The sequence below is a fragment of the Teleopsis dalmanni genome, chromosome 1 (assembly GCF_002237135.1).
Source record: "Teleopsis dalmanni isolate 2A chromosome 1, ASM223713v2, whole genome shotgun sequence".
Lineage (NCBI taxonomy): Eukaryota > Metazoa > Arthropoda > Insecta > Diptera > Diopsidae > Teleopsis > Teleopsis dalmanni.
The window spans coordinates 202,146,564-202,164,695 of NC_051846.1; the positions used below are offsets into that span (position 1 = coordinate 202,146,564).

The 18,132-nt window shown below is 28.7% G+C and overlaps 2 protein-coding genes across 6 annotated transcripts in view; one reads left to right on the forward strand and one right to left on the reverse strand.

Moving 5' to 3' along the window:
• LOC119671380 (serine/threonine-protein kinase S6KL-like) overlaps nucleotides 1-13,412 on the reverse strand; it is a 93,627-nt gene extending 80,215 nt beyond the window's left edge. The window contains exon 1 of the mRNA XM_038081986.1: nucleotides 13,126-13,412. Coding sequence (XP_037937914.1) covers nucleotides 13,126-13,338 — 213 coding nt within the window. The 5' untranslated portion in view covers nucleotides 13,339-13,412. The remainder of the gene's footprint in view (nucleotides 1-13,125) is intronic.
• A 2,632-nt stretch (nucleotides 13,413-16,044) lies between these two features.
• Nucleotides 16,045-18,108, forward strand: LOC119671386 (polymerase delta-interacting protein 3-like). Of its 5 annotated transcripts, none has more exons than XM_038081994.1 (5): nucleotides 16,045-16,171; nucleotides 16,240-16,534; nucleotides 16,611-17,014; nucleotides 17,074-17,743; nucleotides 17,807-17,888. In XM_038081994.1, exons 2-5 carry the CDS (start codon nucleotides 16,470-16,472, stop codon nucleotides 17,886-17,888), a joined length of 1,221 nt encoding a protein of 406 aa, XP_037937922.1. In that variant the 5' UTR covers nucleotides 16,045-16,171; nucleotides 16,240-16,469. The 5 variants fall into 5 exon arrangements, with proteins under 5 accessions (XP_037937922.1, XP_037937925.1, XP_037937923.1 ...); XM_038081997.1 differs by having other exon boundaries at nucleotides 16,343-16,534; XM_038081995.1 differs by having other exon boundaries at nucleotides 16,045-16,167.
• Nucleotides 18,109-18,132: the final 24 nt, after the last annotated feature.

Genomic DNA, 18,132 nt, shown 5'->3' on the forward strand with positions numbered 1-18,132 from the left:
TTCAATGAAGAATTCCTCGTTGCGACTTAACTCTTTGAAATGCGTATTGAAAATGGCATTTGTGAGCGGTTTATGCCATGTAGTCTTAGCACGTCGCTGTTGTAACGATGTTAGGCTAAATTGAAATTAATCAAAAAAAAAGTTAGTATATTTAATAGAAAGAGAAATACGCTTAGTCATACTACCTCTTGCGGCTGGATTTATTGCGATTGCGGAAAGAACCTTTGGGAATACCACTAAAACTCCAATTAAGTCGACCACTTAAACTGCCTAAACTCCAAAAAGAAGACTGTAATTTTAATAAATCAAATTAAATAATTTTAGAAAAAAACTTTTAAAAAAAATATTTATTTATTTATCTGAAGACAAAAATGCTTTAACAAAATAAATGACGTGAACTTATGCGTCACCTAAAATTAAAAAAATTATTTGCGTTGATAAACAAAAACAAAGAAATTGCAAAACACTTCTAGCTATTTTCCCTTACAAACATACATACAAACTTAAGTATATTTTCAACTTTCAGATAGAGATACGTGTATAAAGCCACATATACTTAAGCACTCTCTATATTATGAAATGCATTCAACTCAGTTCTTTTTTTTTGTATTTAAACTAATAACGTAAAAAGTTAACATTTAGAAGTTAACATTTTAAAAGTTGGTAAGCAAGCATTTGGCAGGCAAGAAACAAAGTTCAACTCACTCAAATGTATAATTTTTTTATAAAAAAAAAATTACGTTAAAATCGGGTTCTTTAAACAGTTAAGTCATTATTAATTCAAAGACTTTTTTAAATAAATTATATAAAAATTATTATTAGTTTATATGTACAGTTGAAATACTCTTCAATTTTTTTAACTCCAACTTTTTAATACCTTTTTAAAGTTCCTCTTTCTCTAATCGCAAAACGATAAATAAAGTCCCACTCTGAGTAACAGTAGAATGATATAGATGACTACTTCAGGGTTAAAGAACTGTTGAAAGTTCTAGACATTTGTGCCTATCTCACACAATCTCTTCCCCTCTCTCTTTCTCTCTCTTTTTCTCTAACTTTTTTTTATACTTTACTATTTTAGCGATAATTAATTTTAAGTTGTTTATATATAGATCTAGGTAATGCAAATCAATTTCATCAGGTAAACAATGGATGAGAGAACTACCCAAAAAAATCGCGCCAAAAAAAAAAAAAACGTCAGCTGGTACAGATTAGATACGTTGCAGTACAAATCTTAATGATATTTCAATTTTAGTTATTATGATTTACCTATTTATTACCAAGTGCACCAAAGCAGTTCAGAGAAGATAATAACTAGGAAGAGAAAATAAATGAACCAAAAATAATTGTTCCCAACAGTTTTGTAATTCTTATTTACGGTACTGTTTAAAGTGTTTTAAGAGGAAAGGTAGATAAATGTAGCAGGTAGGTATACCTGATGAATACATATTAAATAACAACAAAATAGCAGCCCAAGATGCATATCTTAGGTAAATGATGAAAGCGTCCTTAATATAGATAGTAACAACCAAGTATTATAATCTTCACATATGTTTTTATTTCGTTTATATCTTAATAAATGTATTAAACTCTCATAATAATGTCTACGACGAAGTTGTAGATTTTTCCTTTTAAATTTCAGAATAAACATAAATATGTATATCGACACATAACTATACATTAAGACTGAAAAGTTTTCGGAAATTCTCATTTAAAATTCGCGCGCTGTATATTTTTCGATATTTTAAGTTTATGTAGTTTGGCAGCACTGTCCTTAATTACTATGCCAAAAATGAGCTCGATCTGTCAGACAGTTCGTTTACGGCAGCTGTTGAAACCAGTTCACCTCAGTAGTGCGTTGCGAAATGTCTTCGACGGTCGTACGACCGTCCTGGAAGGCTTTGTACCACTCATAAACTTGAGTTTTCGATAAAACTGATTCCCCATAAGCCTTTTGTAGCATTCGCAACGATTCTGCACACGAAATTTCGTTCGAAACACAAAATTTGATGCAAACTCTTTGTTCAATATTTTTTTCCATTGTTTTTTTCGCAACGCCCTACTGAGGTGAACTGGTTTCAACAGCTGCCGTAAACGAACTGTCTGACAGATCGCGCTCATTTTTGGCATAGTAATTAAGGACAGTGCTGCCAAACTACATAAACTTAAAATATCGAAAAATATACAGCGCGCGAATTTTAAATGAGAATTTCCGAAAACTTTTCGGTCTTAATGTATATGTAATTTTGATTTTAACTAATTTTCTAATTTTGGAGTCTTTGTCTTTGGAGATCAGTTGACATAGCATACATATAGTTGCAATCCATAAGATTTCAACTTTTGTAAAGAACCTGATAAGTAACACTTAAAAACATTAGGAAAGATTACAAAAAGGTTAAGATAGAAAGATAACGATTAGTGGAAAATGGAATAAATGAGTGGAAATTACGCTAAAAGTTCGTACACCCAATTGAGATCACCACCCACCTTCGACGAAATAATGGAAAAACTTATGAAAAATCAAAAAATTGTTAAGTGTTGCAATCCAAGTGTTTAGACAAATCTTGAAATTTTCGATAAGCAGGAAACAAAAGAGATACAATAAAAAGGATATGCTTAATGGGAAATGAAAAAAATGAGATGTAGTAAAGTGGAAACGAATTCCAAAACTATCCATGACCACTATATATGTTTTCATGTTGACTAATTTTAAAAATAACTAGATCTGATTTAGTACATTTAAAATAGTGTAGGTTCAAAACTATTTATTAACGAAATTATAATTCTTATATGCTTTAAAAAAATTTTTTTATAAATACTATATGCCATTGTGCTCCAAGTTGATACAATTTAATAAACTAATATGAATTTACTGACATCTCCATTTACTTTGCCATTATCTCCATTAAAATGTTCATCTTTTGAAAATATTAAATAGCACCTGAATGGGTAAGTGCGTATTTTTATCATCAGCTCCTTCGAAAGTAGTTTGTTTAAAACCGTTAAAATAATATTTTAAAATTATATAACAAATTTCAAAACAGATTGAAATTAATTGATATGCATAAATAATGTTTTTTTAGTTATCTATAGAATGTTATGCTATCAATATCAGTTTAATCAATATCAGCTTGATAACTTGATAAGGTTCAAACAAATGAAGTCGTTAACCCAATTGTATCAGTAATGTTTTACGAATAGTGTGAAAATCGTGTGTTAAGTTCTTCAAAATGGCTTTAGCGAAGAAAAGGAGAGGTAAGGCACGTTTTTTTGAACAGAATGATTTATCAAATCATTATTTCGTTATACACATTCTCCTGTCTATCTCTTTTTCTTTTTTCGGCTACTGTATACATTCTTAAAGAGACTGACAAGACCAATCGATGGAGCAAAATTCATCTATATATTTGCCTATTTGTTACTCTATCTGTATTTTAGTATTTTATTAATGATGTTCTTGTATGTCTGTCTGTTTCTCTATTAGTATATCAGTTTTATGCTACTATGTATATTCTCAAGCAATATGATAAATCAATAGCTTTAGCGATATTCATCTATTTATCTATCTATAACATTATCTTTACATGATTTTGATACTTATAAAAAACATTCTGTGAGTTGTGAATTTTGTGTAACAGCTTAAGCCAATAGATGCATGATATTGATTGAATCTATTATGTAGTGCCCATGTATAACAAATATATATGATTTGAAACGCTACATTTCACAAGGAACTCAAAGATATTGAAGTTATATATTAAATTATGCACCAAAATGCAAATTGGATTATATACAACCGGTCCTCACAGTCAAAACGGAATTAGTTTTCTACTACAGTGATGAGATGGAGTAGTCGTTTTGGGACAAACGAATGAATACAAATTTGTTAATGAATACAAATTTTATACAGAACAGATCATTTTGATACAGATCTATTCGTTAAAACGATATTAAGGCTTTATTCTCATTTTTATTCCAAACTTATTTTTGGAAAAAGTTCCCTTTTAAGTTATACTAAGGCCGTGTGCGAGTGATGGTAAATTGAGAAAAATAGTACATTATGTCGGTATAGCAGCGTATGTTGGTATTTACCAGAATTTCGAATAGGGTAAATTAGATAAAAATTGTATAAAATGTTTAATAAATAAATAAATAAATGTTTACATAAGTGCAGTGCAAAAAATCCCTAGGAAATTTTAATTTACTTTACCTCAATTTCTTCGAAGTCGCAAACGGTCTAAGGTTTTATTCTAAAGTTATTGAATTATTTGTAGATTTTAATCGTCTATAACCAATACTCTTGCACTATTTTCTACAATTTCTTATTGTTTAATTGAATAAAAATATCAATAATAAATATCTAAATAAATTTTATCGCAATAACTTATAACAATATAAATATATATAAAACAATAATGTGATCACCGGTATAAATTAGACCAAGGCCAAGTAAATAAACTCTATATATATAAGTTTATGAGTTTGTCACATATGTTTACGCGTTGTATATAATTTTTTCTATGACTGATAAGCCATAACCGAGTTTCTATATAAAATTATTTAATGAACTTTTGGCATCAGACATGGTGACGGTGCGATTAGAAATTCAAGTAAAATCAAAGTACAGAATATAAACGAGGTATAGACATTTGTTTGTTTTTTACAAATTTAAATTGTATTTAATTAATTTTAATTTTCAAAATATATTTATTAATTGAATTTAACACATTTGAATCAGAAAAAAACATGATTTCTTTTTTTCACATTGAATGTAAGCAGGAACTATTATGGATTGTTATTTAGAATATTTAGCATTGAGTTTATGATAAACGTTAATTTTTAAAATTTTTGTTAATTAATTAATTAAGATAGATATATTATAAAATTCTAGTTAATGAAGAATTTATTAGTTCTCCAGTGATATTTTACAATTGGAAAAATTAACACTATTCAATTTTTTTTTCAGAGTTCGGAATGTGGTGCACAAAATCGCACACTGCACTGTGCGAGTGGAAATTATTTTTAAAATATGCACACGCACATTTGTGGTGTTAAGAAAAAAAATGCACGCACTCAAATTTGTTGTGCGATTTTAAATTTCACATCGCACAAAGCGATGATTGTGCACACAGATTCGTGCACACACATTTGTGCTGTGTGACTGATTTTTAAAAATGTGCACAATCAGATGTGCGAGAAAATTTTATGCTCGCACCGCACTGTGCGACAAAAAATTCTCTTTGCACACGAGTGTGCTGCTCATATTACGTTTGCACAAATGTGCACAAATGTGCGACTGCACAAACGTGCACAAATGTGCGATGCACAAACGTGCACAAATGTGCGATGCACAAACGTGCACAAATGTGCGATTTTGCGCTTGCACCCAAGGGTGGAAAAAATTACAGGAACTTCACAATTTTGTTTGAAATAGAAAATATTATTTTGTTGCAAATTTTGAAAAAATTGATATTTGCGTTCGTTGGGATCGTAATTTATGTTAAAAATTGCATAAATTAACAAATATTTAAAATAATTATTTTTGTTAATTAATGTAAACTAAAAATTATAACTGTCTTAACCTTATTTGTATTTTAACTTAAAATATTAGTTTTTTGTATATTACTTTGTGCATTTTTAAATGCAAATATAGTAAGTGAACTTAAAGTATTTGTTTGGAAAGTTTTGCACCAGTTTAAAAAAAATAAAAACATATTTTAGGAAGATTTTTTTATGCCCAAAAAATATGAAAGATTAGGAAAATATTTTTTTTGAACAGGTAGCAGGTATTGGTATTGGTGTATTTGTTTAATAAATTTTGCAACAGTTTAAAAAAGATAATACGGGAGGGCCACAAATAGATATTTTTCTTCTCCAGAAATATGTATTCATATAGGTAGAGTATCTAACATTCATTAAAAAACGCGAAAGATTAAGAAAATATTTTCTTGAACAGGTAGCAGGATTTTAGCGCCCTTTCTACTGTGATAAGTAAGCAGAGATATAATTTAAGTGAAAAAAATATTTCAGCAATGTTATTAATAAGATTAAATGAAAATTTATTTCAAAAAATATGTAATAAAAATTATATATTTTATAATAAGAAATTAAGATATTAAATTATAAAATTATTTCAATAACTTTGTTAAATTTAAGCTGTAATTAAAGATAAAAAATTAATTGAAATCTAATAAAAAAATTAATTCATGTTGTTGTAAAAAATATTTAATTTGCTTTTTATAACCTTACTAACGAATCTTAGTGTACAACTTACTATTAAATAAAATTTTATGAAGTAGTCCAAAATTGATATATTTAATTTTTTCAAAGTACGATCCGTAGAACCGATCCTCTTTACTTATAACATTTCGAAACAAATACTCTTTCTCTATTAAATTCATGTACCTATTTAATATAACAAAGTTTTCAAGTACATTGTGAAATTAACTTTATTCCCATATTTTAAATTAATAAACCTTAAAAAAATAAGTAATATAAGCAATAAATGTAAATCTAATAATAAATTGAAAATTAAAATATAAATACAAAATTATTTCTTCAATAAAATATTTCGCATTAAGACCAAAATTAATACAAATCAGTTTTCCGTACTATTTTGCTGCGATATTTGTCATAATATTGTGCGCTTTTAAATCATCATTTTACACAAACGTGCAGTAGACATTTCGTCTCCGCACATTTGGGTGCATTTTTATTTTCGAGCCTGCACACAAAATGTGCTTCTCGTATTCTTTTCTGCACACGTTGTGTGCGAGGGCAAGTTGGCTGCCGCACACACAATGTGCTGTGCGAAATAACTTCGGCACAAACAACGAATGCGTGTGCGAGTTTTATTTCACTCCACCACACTCGTGTGAAATGTGCGTTTCGTTTGTGCACACAAGATGTGCACTTAAGATGTGCACAAAAATTTTCGCACACCACATTTGTGGTGTGAAATTTTAGAATCGCACAACATTTGTGCGTGGTGTTTTGCATTTTTGTGCACAGCACAGTGTTTTTCTGAACCCTGTTTTTTTTTAAAGTTTCCGCTTAATAAAAACTATTCGACACACATAATTTTTTTTTTTTACCTTTAATTAACACAATTTTTTTTTATTGTTGTTGTTATTAATTACATTATTATTAATTATTATTAAAATGTAACTTTTCCGCTGCACGTACAGCGACAATGGAAATGTAACGAGAAACGAATGCAACGAGTAACGACTAAACTGCTACGTAATGTACATTAAGCATGCATTTATGCTATCAACATTTTTTTTATTTTGATTTATTTTATTTGAAATAATTTTATAAATTATAAATTATTGGAAATATGTTCGAACGTTCCTTAATCTGTAGTAATTAACAAGTAAGCAGTAAGCAGCCAATAAAACGCGCAACACCTTCAGTTCGAAATTAAGAACAAACTTCGCCGTTGCAAATAATAATAAAAAAGCAACAACAACAACACACACACTATTGAAAAGTAACAACAAAAAGTAAAAATAAGTAAACGCGTGTTTTCAACTCAAGCAATTGTTGTTGCGCGTGTTTACAATTGAGCGCATAAAACTATTCATTCATTCATTCAATCATTCAATATTGCGCGACAAGCATTTACACAAGTGATATATACTACGCTTTGGGCACGCGAGCACAAATGCATTTGCTCTCTTTTCTCTCACGAAGCCATCCAACGAGAACAAGGAAGTAGTTTGTGGCTATTCAAGCGTTGTTGTTGTTGTTTTTGTTTTTGTTTTTGCCGTCGTATAAAGTTTTCGTTTTGTTTATTAAAAATAAGTGTGGAGAAAATGAAAATACAAAAACAAAAACAAAACCAAAACCAAATAAAACGGCATGATAGACGCAACTGAAATTCGAAATTCTTGAAGAATTTGTTATCAAAACGTAAAATCCTGTTTGACTACGCAATGACTGCTTTGCTTTGATAAGTCAAATACAAAAACAAAATACACGGAGTAGTGATTTTATTTTTCAACAGGTATTTTGCGTTTTTAAGAATTTTTAAAAATATTTTAGAAAAAAATTTTTTTTTCTTTTAAACTAAATAACAACAATGATAATTAATAACAAAAGATAAAGAAAAAAAAAATCTATTAAACAATAATATTTTTCTTTTAGTTTGACGTAATTTCAATAATAAAAATTTAACTAACTATAAATATGTCTTATCTTGTGATATATATTGCGGAATAAGTGGAGACTGCTAAATATGGACTGCGTCCTAGGCCGTGTGCGAGTTCGAGTAAATTGAGGTAAAGAAAATTGAAGTTTCCTAGAGATTTTTTGCACTGCACTTAAGTAAATATTTATTTATTTATTTATTATTTTTGGTTAAAAGTTTTCAAATTTATTAATTTATTTATTAAACATCTTATAAAATTTTCGGAATAGTACTTTACCTAATTTACCTTACTCGAAACATTCGCTGCCATACCGACATAACATACTATTTCCCTCAATTTACAATCAATTTACTCGAACTCGCACACGGTCTTAATTTTAATACATTGGAATAAGATTCATCAAGTGTTTTAAAAATGTAAAAACAATGCCTTTTTATAATGTAAATGGCCAGTTCGCTTAATAATCGGCCAGTTGGCTTAATAAAACTCTTAAAAAATATCAATAGTTTAAAGTAATGTAACTTTAGAATCAAGATTGCACCTATAATATAATCCTTTACTCACGTAGAATACTAAATCACCACTAGGAGGCAACAATAAGGAACTATGGTAGTTACCCATAATCAGTAATGCACAGATATCCTCCAGAAGTAGAATACAAAGAATCTCAAAAAATCTAATAAAGTGTTAATAACCTATCACATAATCCTTTACTCACATAGAATATTAAATCATCACTAGGAGGCAACAATAAGGAGTTATGTGTAACTATTGAATTTGTAATGCACAGATATCCTCCAGAAGTAGAATACGAAGAAAAGTCTTATAAAGCGTTAATAACAATAAAGTACAACAAAGTAGCACCATTTTATGTTGGTTGTTAACTCGTAAATCACATATTCACATATTACAGAATCTTCTTTATATAGATCTTAAGCAATGGAACATTAGAAAAGTAATTTGAAAAACTATTGAATTAAGAATGCATCTATCACAGATACCCTTATCATGTGTAATGCTTAGCCAAAACGTGTGTGAAACCTTTAATAAAATTATGTTGGTAAATACTAAAATTAGAAATGCACCTACATATCACAAAAACACTCAATATTAAGTATAAAACAAAGATATATATTATCAACATAACTAACGTATTATCTAGTGACTAGAATCTGCAAAAATATGATAAAGGCAATATTTAAATGAAATATGAATCTTCTAGAAAATTGAATTAAACTTTTAATTGCATATTGTAATATATAATGTTACATTTTGTTAATGTATTGTAGGTCATAGCTGCACTATAAAAATAATTGTTTAGATGTATATATACATACATTGTTAAACCCCCCAGAAAATACATCAATCTGATAACACAAAAAAAGCTTTATTTAAAAAATCTTCATAGAAAAACAGTTATCAAAAAATTTTGAAACATTCTCAATCACTGAATAGAGTGTCTTAAAGATTATTGAAAAATTTCTAATAGAAAACTATATTTGAAATTCACCGTGGGAGGCCTGAGAAATAAATACAAAAAATATTTTACCATACCCAGTCAATCTTCAAAAATATATTGTTTTTTAAACATCATTTATTTTTCTGTATCAAAGATGAATCAGCCAAGATCGCTTAAATCTTATCACGTAAAACCTATTTATAATATTTCAAATATAAATAAGATAAGAAAATATTTATATTAAAATTGCCGGGGTTTTTTAAAGTAGGTATATTTTATTTTTGAAGACTGTAAATAATATCTTTCAGTTTATATTTTTAATTAAGAAGTACAAATATTTATATTTACATACAATATTTTTGTATTTATATTGTAATAAATTTAATTATTTAATAAAATAATTAAATATATTCAAAAATTATAATTTAACGACAGATGTAATGGAATGTAATATATAAAAGTTACGATATTTTAATGTTTTAGTAATTTTTTAGTATTCTATTGTATCGCTAAATACCACAGTCCATCAAGTGATCATAATTACTATTCTTTGATAATAATTAAGAGTAGTTTACTAGATCCTTAGATACCAGAAACTAACAAGTAATCATAATTACTTTTTTATGGCATTAATCAAGGGTTTAGTTCCTAAGAAATATTTAAAAAATATGATGCGAAAATCTGTGTGAGAATATGCTTTTAAAAAAGTATATATATAGACGTTTAGGCAAATGTAAATAAAAGGCATACAGTAATCGTCCACTATTACGGGTACACAATTTAATATATTCCAATTTAACAAACGTCATAATCTGGTCATTGATTATTCTGTATAATGAATGTGTACTTCTTACATTGAATAGTCAATGATTTCATTTAAAATAGTGCAGGAAAACGAGCATGAAAAGAAATTTGTCTGATGTACGATCGCCTACGAAACATATACCTTAGTCTCTAAGAAGAAAGGTAGTCCCATTGTGATATAAAGAACTTAAATAAATATAATCTTAATATTATATAATATTATTAATATTATGAGTTTAATAAAATGAACAAACAATAAAAATAATAAAATGAACACTAGTGATTAATGTCGAAGACATATTTAGGGAAAGAAGACCCAAGAAAAGAAACACTTCTGTGGAGTGCTGAGTAGCGACAGTGAATATAAGTAGTATATTCTTTTTTATCTTCCGATTCACATTAATAGTAACCAAATATAACATCTATATTCAAAATTTATTAATATAATTTATTGTATTAATAATCAAATTTTATTCTTAAATAATTAAATTCGTTTTAAAAAACATGTTTTATTGTCACCAATGTACCCTGAAGATGACTATAAACTGTAGTCAGTACTCTGAAGATGAATATACATCATAGTGGAAGTATTTCAACTATAAAGTATTTTATTGTCACTAAAATTTCGATTATAGAGTACAGATGAATATAGACCATAGTGGAAGTATTTCGATTATAATCAATAGTCATTACCCTGAAGATAACAATAGATTACAGTCGAGATATTTCAGCTATAATTTTTGGTCAATACTCTGAAGATGACTGTAGACTACAGTCGAAATATTGGTGACAATAATATATTATATGTATTTTAAAAATTTGTATATTATTATTAAACATTAACCAATAGGGCTGTTCAAAAATAAATAACACATTATTATACAGTCACAAAATATACAGTCAATAATAAGACATTATTACCGTTATTTTTATGACCTGTGTAGCGCTATCAGTGCAGTCGGGATGACCGATCGCTTTTAAGATTGTTTACATCTTTTGAACTTAAATTTTCAATATTGTATGATGAAATGAGTGAGTGCAAAATAGTAATTTTTTTCTTTACAACAATTACAACAACAAAATATCACATTGGTTATAAATGATCAGCAAGGCAAATAAATGTTCCGTGTTAAAAGAGAATAAATAAATAAAAAATAATTAAAGAAAAAAAAGAAAAATAAAACTAAACAAAGTGAGATGATGATGAAATTTTTAAAAACATTTAAAATTTTGGAAAATGTAAATTCAGCGAACATTTTGTTTGCGGTTGTAATATATTTAATCAAAACGTGCCACTATAAAAAAAAAAACTAGCATATGCTACATTTTTTTTCTCATTTACAGAACATTTTTAAGGTATTTCAAGGCCGATTAGGGAATACATAGAGAAATAATTTAAATGCGTAATTAAAACTGCTTAACATTTCTTTTTCTCATTTCTTATATTATTTTATGTCAAACGCAAAAAGTAGGCAAAAGGGTTAAGAAAAATGTATTTAACAATACATTAATTATTTTTAAATTATTTAAAAATCAATTAGGAATTATTAAACAAAAAAAAAAAACATTAAAATTGGACTGGAAAAAAACTACCTCCAGTAAACAAATGATCATTGTCACAGGCATGTTTACACTTCCCTTTAGGTTTATTTTCATTCAAATACTCAACAGTTTTTTAGACAATCCCTGATAATTGCAAAAGTAAAATGGTTAAAATATTTTTAAAGTATTTTTTCAAGAATATTAGGCAGGTTATTTTTCAAAATGGTTCTTCCTAATGCCCACCACGCAAACTTAGATGACCTAATCGCCTTATACACGCATAACGAGAGTCAACAATGTCTCTTCCTCTTCATGTGTGTTGTGTGTATACGTACAATTAATAGAAAAACAAATGTACTTTATCCGCAAACTAGTTTTCTTTTGCTTACCGCTCATCACTCATCACAACTCAGCCATTTTACAGTATGAATTTTAAAAATGAAAGGCCAAATTTAGAACCTGTGCCCGAAATAAGCAAAAACGTCATTGAGTGGAGTTTTTAATATGTAAATGGTAAACCGACAACAATAATAGTAACAACAACAAATGGCGACAACAATGCAGATGACAAAATAAAAATAAAAAAACAAAACAAAAACAACATTGACCGCGTTCAATAGCAAAAGTTTGGCATTTATAAACAAAAATAAAACAATAATAAAAGCGCAAAAATACAATATAAAAATAGTTCTTTTTGAACGTAATTGTTTTTTTTTTTTTCAATCTTAAAATAAGAACTAAAATAGAATTTTACTTTGATTTGTTGACAGATTTTAACTACGAGACATTTTAGCAGCAAAATATTTTAGAGCAAAAAAAAAAACTTTGTTAATTCTCTGCGCAGTGGCAAATTACGCAGCTCAAACAATGCTATGTGTACTTAGAAGTTGGTGGGAGGAGGGGTAGCATTTTATCGTAATAACAATACTTTGGTGCTCAATATACGATAAATAAGGCGACAGAAAAAAAAAAGCAAACAGTACAGCACTTTGCCAGGGTTAGTTGACCCCTAACGTATTGCTGCAAGCAGCAATGATGTCAATCATTTCGTAAATTTAACCACTTTCACCCTACTTTTACGACATTTTCATTTCCTCATTGTAATGAATAAAAATTATGAGAAATACTTGGTGACATATTAAAAAATTGTAAATATATAATTTATTTTACCTGTGACAGTAATCGTTGGTGTGCAGCTGATTGTTCAGCTGCTGCGCTTGCTGTTGTTGTTGCTTTTGTATGTTTTGACCTCCTACAGCTTTGATTTTCTGTGCTCTGCTCGTCTAAAAAATTTGTGGTCGTTGCAGCACTTAAATTTTTTGCTAAATTATTTGTATTTGTTTTTTCGATATCATTCCTGTTCCTTGATGCTTTGTTTCCCATTAATATATTTAATTTTTAACATTAATTATTTTTGTTTTGCTTTCTCCTAAAACTTTTTTTTCCTTTTTACTTTTCCCTTGTTTCTTGCCTTATTTTCACTTTTTAGTTTCAGAATTCATTGAAAATTTACGAATTTAGCATATTTATATAGATTTATCTTTACAACTTATATTCGAAACACGTTTATTAGTATATTATTACTTAAATTTAAATAAAATTATTTAACAATTATGTTATATGCAAAATTTCTGCGTTTATAATTTATTTCCTCTAACGCAGCAAATTTTACATAAACGAATTTTACCAACTGAACTGAACTCTGGCGAGCGAGAAACTAAAATGAATGCCTGAACAATGCTACCAAATCAACCAAAGTAAGTGCGGCGAATTAAGTTTCGCACATGCCACAGTCAAACAAAAATCGTAATAAAATAATATGTATTCTTCCATATGTTGGCCGTGTTCAAGTGGGAATAAATTGATGGTAAGGTCGTGTGCGAGTTAGGCTAAGTTGATGCTAAACCAAATGGGAGATTTTTTGGGATTTTTTGCACTGTACATATTTTGCCATTTATCAACACGTATCGACACATCAATACATTATCTACACAATTTAGAATTTCCCTCATTTAGAACGCAACTTAGCCTAACTCGCACACGACCTAAATTAGGAGGGAAATTGTACATTATGTCGGTACGGCAGTAAATGTTGGTATTTACCAGAATTTCGAGTTGAGTAAATTATATAAAAATTAGATATTAACATTGTAATAATTTTACATGTTTAATAAATTAATTTGAAAACTTTTAACCAAAAATAATAAATAAATAAATATATACATAAGTGCAGTGCAAAAAATCGCTGGGAAATTTCAATTTACTTTACCTCAATTTACTAGAACTCGCATAAGGCCGTTATATGCTAGTACCGCCTGTTGTGTTGTATTGGTTTTATAGTTAGCTGGTGCATGGATCTTGTAATATCAATTGCAAGTTACACATACAAATATTAACCACGTTTTCGAAAAGTTGGCAAAGTCATAACTTAATGTGTTTATATGGAACGTGCATAAGGAAACCATTAATTGGCTTGAGTAGCTAAAAATGTCAAAAATCAATACGCACAAATACTAACACACTGCGCCCAATTAAACTACTATCGCTGATTACTGTATTCCGTAAAATTGAACTACAGTGACAGTCATCAAGCATTGTAATAAAGAAATGTAGTTCAATCATGTTTAAGACATTAAATTGAAATACTTTGAAAGTCCAGTTTGTTAACGGGTTAGCCGTTGAACTGAATTCACTGAATACTGTATTCAATACAAGTAAACTCTGTGGAAGTAGTTAGATACTGTAGCAAGAACTATAGTTGAATCGTGCTTTCAATTTTTGAATATACTCCTATCACATTTTATGGTTAACTTTAACATTATATTTCTGCTTAAGTTAGACTAATAAAAATTTTCTCCCAAGTTCTGAGAGTTTATTCAGAACATTTTTAGTATAAATTAAAAATTTTGTGATATAATTATAATTTTCCGACAACTCAAGTACATTACCTGTAACCTAATATACGAACGTAGTTGTAAACAAATTCAATTAACATATATATTAAAATACTGTTTTTGCTTTCAAACTGTCGAATGAGTTATAAACTTTACTGTGATTTTTTTTACAAGCTAGAAAAACCAAAAGTATCCGAATATTTGAATTTAGGTTTATTTTGAAGACTGAAGAATACAAAAGCACATAAGTTTTATATAAATAATATTTGTTAATAAATAAAAGAGAAATATTTTTTCAATTATCATTTCTATTGCAAAATCCATTGGACATTATGCGAAATAAAGTGAAAAATCAATGCAACCTCAATAAATTAAAGAACAGAGAAAACTATATGTGTGTTTACTACTGTAAATCAACTGATGGAGATCTATGGTTAAAATTTTAAAACAAAGCAGTTTGCAACAACAATAATGCAGAATATATAATTATTTCTAATGATGGAGTTCCGGTAAATTCAGACCTGAAAATGTAGAAATATATTTCTGAAGGTCACTTTGCTTTTATTACACTCTTTTACCCACTTGAATTCTGCAAACAATGGAAAGTTTAGAAACTTTATTAAACAGAATTCATTGACAGTTTATGCGGTTTGCAAGGTCTCGTGTTCACTCATATAATTAAATTTCTAATTCTGAGAATACCCAGAAAAGGGATCTTAACAGTGTTAATTATATTTGTTAAAGCATTTAAAACATCAATTTCGGTGAAAGTGGGATAGGTTTTTTTCGCCCACTCTCATTTTTTATGCCCTTACGTTTTTTTTAAAATTTGTTTTTGATAAAGAATACTCTGTTTCCAAATGCTTTAGTATAATATATAGATATATCAATAATCTTGTTTTGTAATTACATAACTTTTAAAAAATTAACTTTACATATTATTTTATTATATATATGTAGTCGGGTATATTGAATATTTACTATATACAAATTATATGTTGCTTAGTCTGTATGTATTAACAACTTATAAAAAAGGTTTTTCTTTCATTAACGGTTTATTAGAAGTGTAAACAATTAATCCTCTTAAATTCAATTTTCAATTGAAAACATATATATGTTCTGTCAAAACATAAAATTTTATTAATTTAAAAATTATGCATAAGAGTTTAAGTTCAAAATTCAAAAAATTGATATCTGACACAAATTCATTACCAAAATTCTTTTAAACAAAAATATTTTTGTCGAATTTGCAATACCTAACTAAAAAATATTTTTATTACAATTGCTACCTGAGAAAAGAGATTCTAATTACATTCATGTAGGTAAGAAAAATAAAATGTTAACTGTCAGTTTGTTTTATCCTTCACAGAAAAAATTAATCTATTCGTAGGTAAATAATTTTACAATGGTAGCGTATAAAATTTAGGAGTAGAAGCGTATATATATGCAACCCTGCTATTAATGTTTATTCATTTGACATTTAATAATTTTAGTTGGCAGTATTTAAATCGTCAAAATTCTGTGTCGCGTTACAGTCTGTTAGAAGCGTTCAAGAGTAACTATTCTTCATAGAAATTAATAAAATACTTTCGTAATTTTATATTAAAATAAGATTTGAAAATGGATGTATCGTTAGATGAAATAATACGTACTCGCCAAATCGGAAGTTTAGTAAAGAAAAAGTCGTAAGTAAAGAAATAAAAATGGCGATAGTGAGGTGCGTTGATTGCGATAATTGATTTTTCTTTTCTTGATTTATAGAACCACTGGGAAACCTGCACAAAAAAAATTGGTCAATCGTAGTACTTTTAAACCGAATAACTTTAAGCCGCCTGCACGTACGTTTGATGCTCGTAATAGGATTATAGAAAAAAATCGTGCAAAAATACGTGATGCTCGGGATAAACTTGCTGAAATTTCGAGAGCCTGTGGTGATGTACGCCACCGTTTGTTACAAAAACAAGCATCAAGTCCCAATTTTATGTCATCACAGACTAAACAAAATTATCGCCCAGATCGTGTAGCAAGAATCGCACCAATTCGCCGGTCTACATCATTAGGATTAACCAGCAAAAGTGCAAAGCAACGAATGAAGAGAATGCCTGATATGTTTAATGTTCCTTTAGGATATGTTGATCATGACAATATGGAACGAATGGAACAAGGTAAATTCTAGTAAGGATTATTTTGTCGTATCTTTTTAAATCATATATTCAATTTATAGAGGAATATGCACTCGCATCGCATCTTAGTCGCACTGTAAAAAATGACATAGCACAATTTGGATACAATAATACACATACAAACGTTCCGCCACCTGCACCTAGACGCTTGAATTCATGGGGATCCAATTCTGATCAATTTGAACCATTTGATGTATATGAGATTCCACGCTCAAGGCCAGAACGACGAATGTCTGTCGACTTACCACCACCACCGCCTAAAGGTATTTTACGTTCGAGTGTCAGAGAACAAAGCCCACCCAGCATGTACCAGCGCCGGTTTAATCCAGAAAATAGTCATCTTTCATATGAAATGCGCTCACGTTTAATGACTACACCAGATCCGCATGCTTCAATGGGTATTTTTGCAAACCCACAAAAAACGGTTCATCCACAAGTCTCGCCAAACGGTTATCGTATTGTAGTGAGCAATTTACACACTAGTGTTACCCAGACTGATATACAAGAACTATTCGAAGATGTGGGTGAACTGTATGATGCTCGCATTGTGCGTCCCGGTATAGCAGAAGTTGTTTATAAATCTCTAACAGATGCTGAGAAAGCAGTAGATCAGTATCATAATCGGCAGTTAGATGGACAACCGATGAAGTGTCTTTTGGTGAATCCACGCGCTTCAAATAAGCCAACTGCGCCAGCTTTAAAGACTGCAAGGTAAATGCTAATAATAAAACTACTAGTATGAAAACTTTGATGTTAATAATACAGTTTTTACAGCTCAACTGCAAGACTCGCATCAAATAAAACACCATTGGAAATTGATATTGATGCATTGCATAAAGTGCTTTTTAGACGTTAAATTCAAAGCCTTAAAATACTCATTAACGTTACAATAAAACAAAAGTTAAATATGAAATGAAAATGAAAATGTTGGCACGAAACGATTGCAGTAAATAGATTAAGGACTAAAATGATGCGGTCGAGCGGAAATTTGTCAATTTATACCACAAACTGCAGCTAAAATATAAAACTACAATTTTATAAATTTCATAAATTTTCTGTTTTTAAAGAAAAACAAACTAATTTGATTTTAACTTTTATTC

Coding starts and splice junctions, on each gene's coding strand:
- LOC119671386 (XM_038081994.1), top strand. CDS start 16,470: ATGGATGTATCGTTAGATGAAATAATACGTACTCGCCAAATCGGAAGT. Junction 17,015..17,073: donor TATGGAACGAATGGAACAAG/GTAAATTCTAGT, acceptor TTCAATTTATAG/AGGAATATGCACTCGCATCG. Junction 17,744..17,806: donor CCAGCTTTAAAGACTGCAAG/GTAAATGCTAAT, acceptor CAGTTTTTACAG/CTCAACTGCAAGACTCGCAT.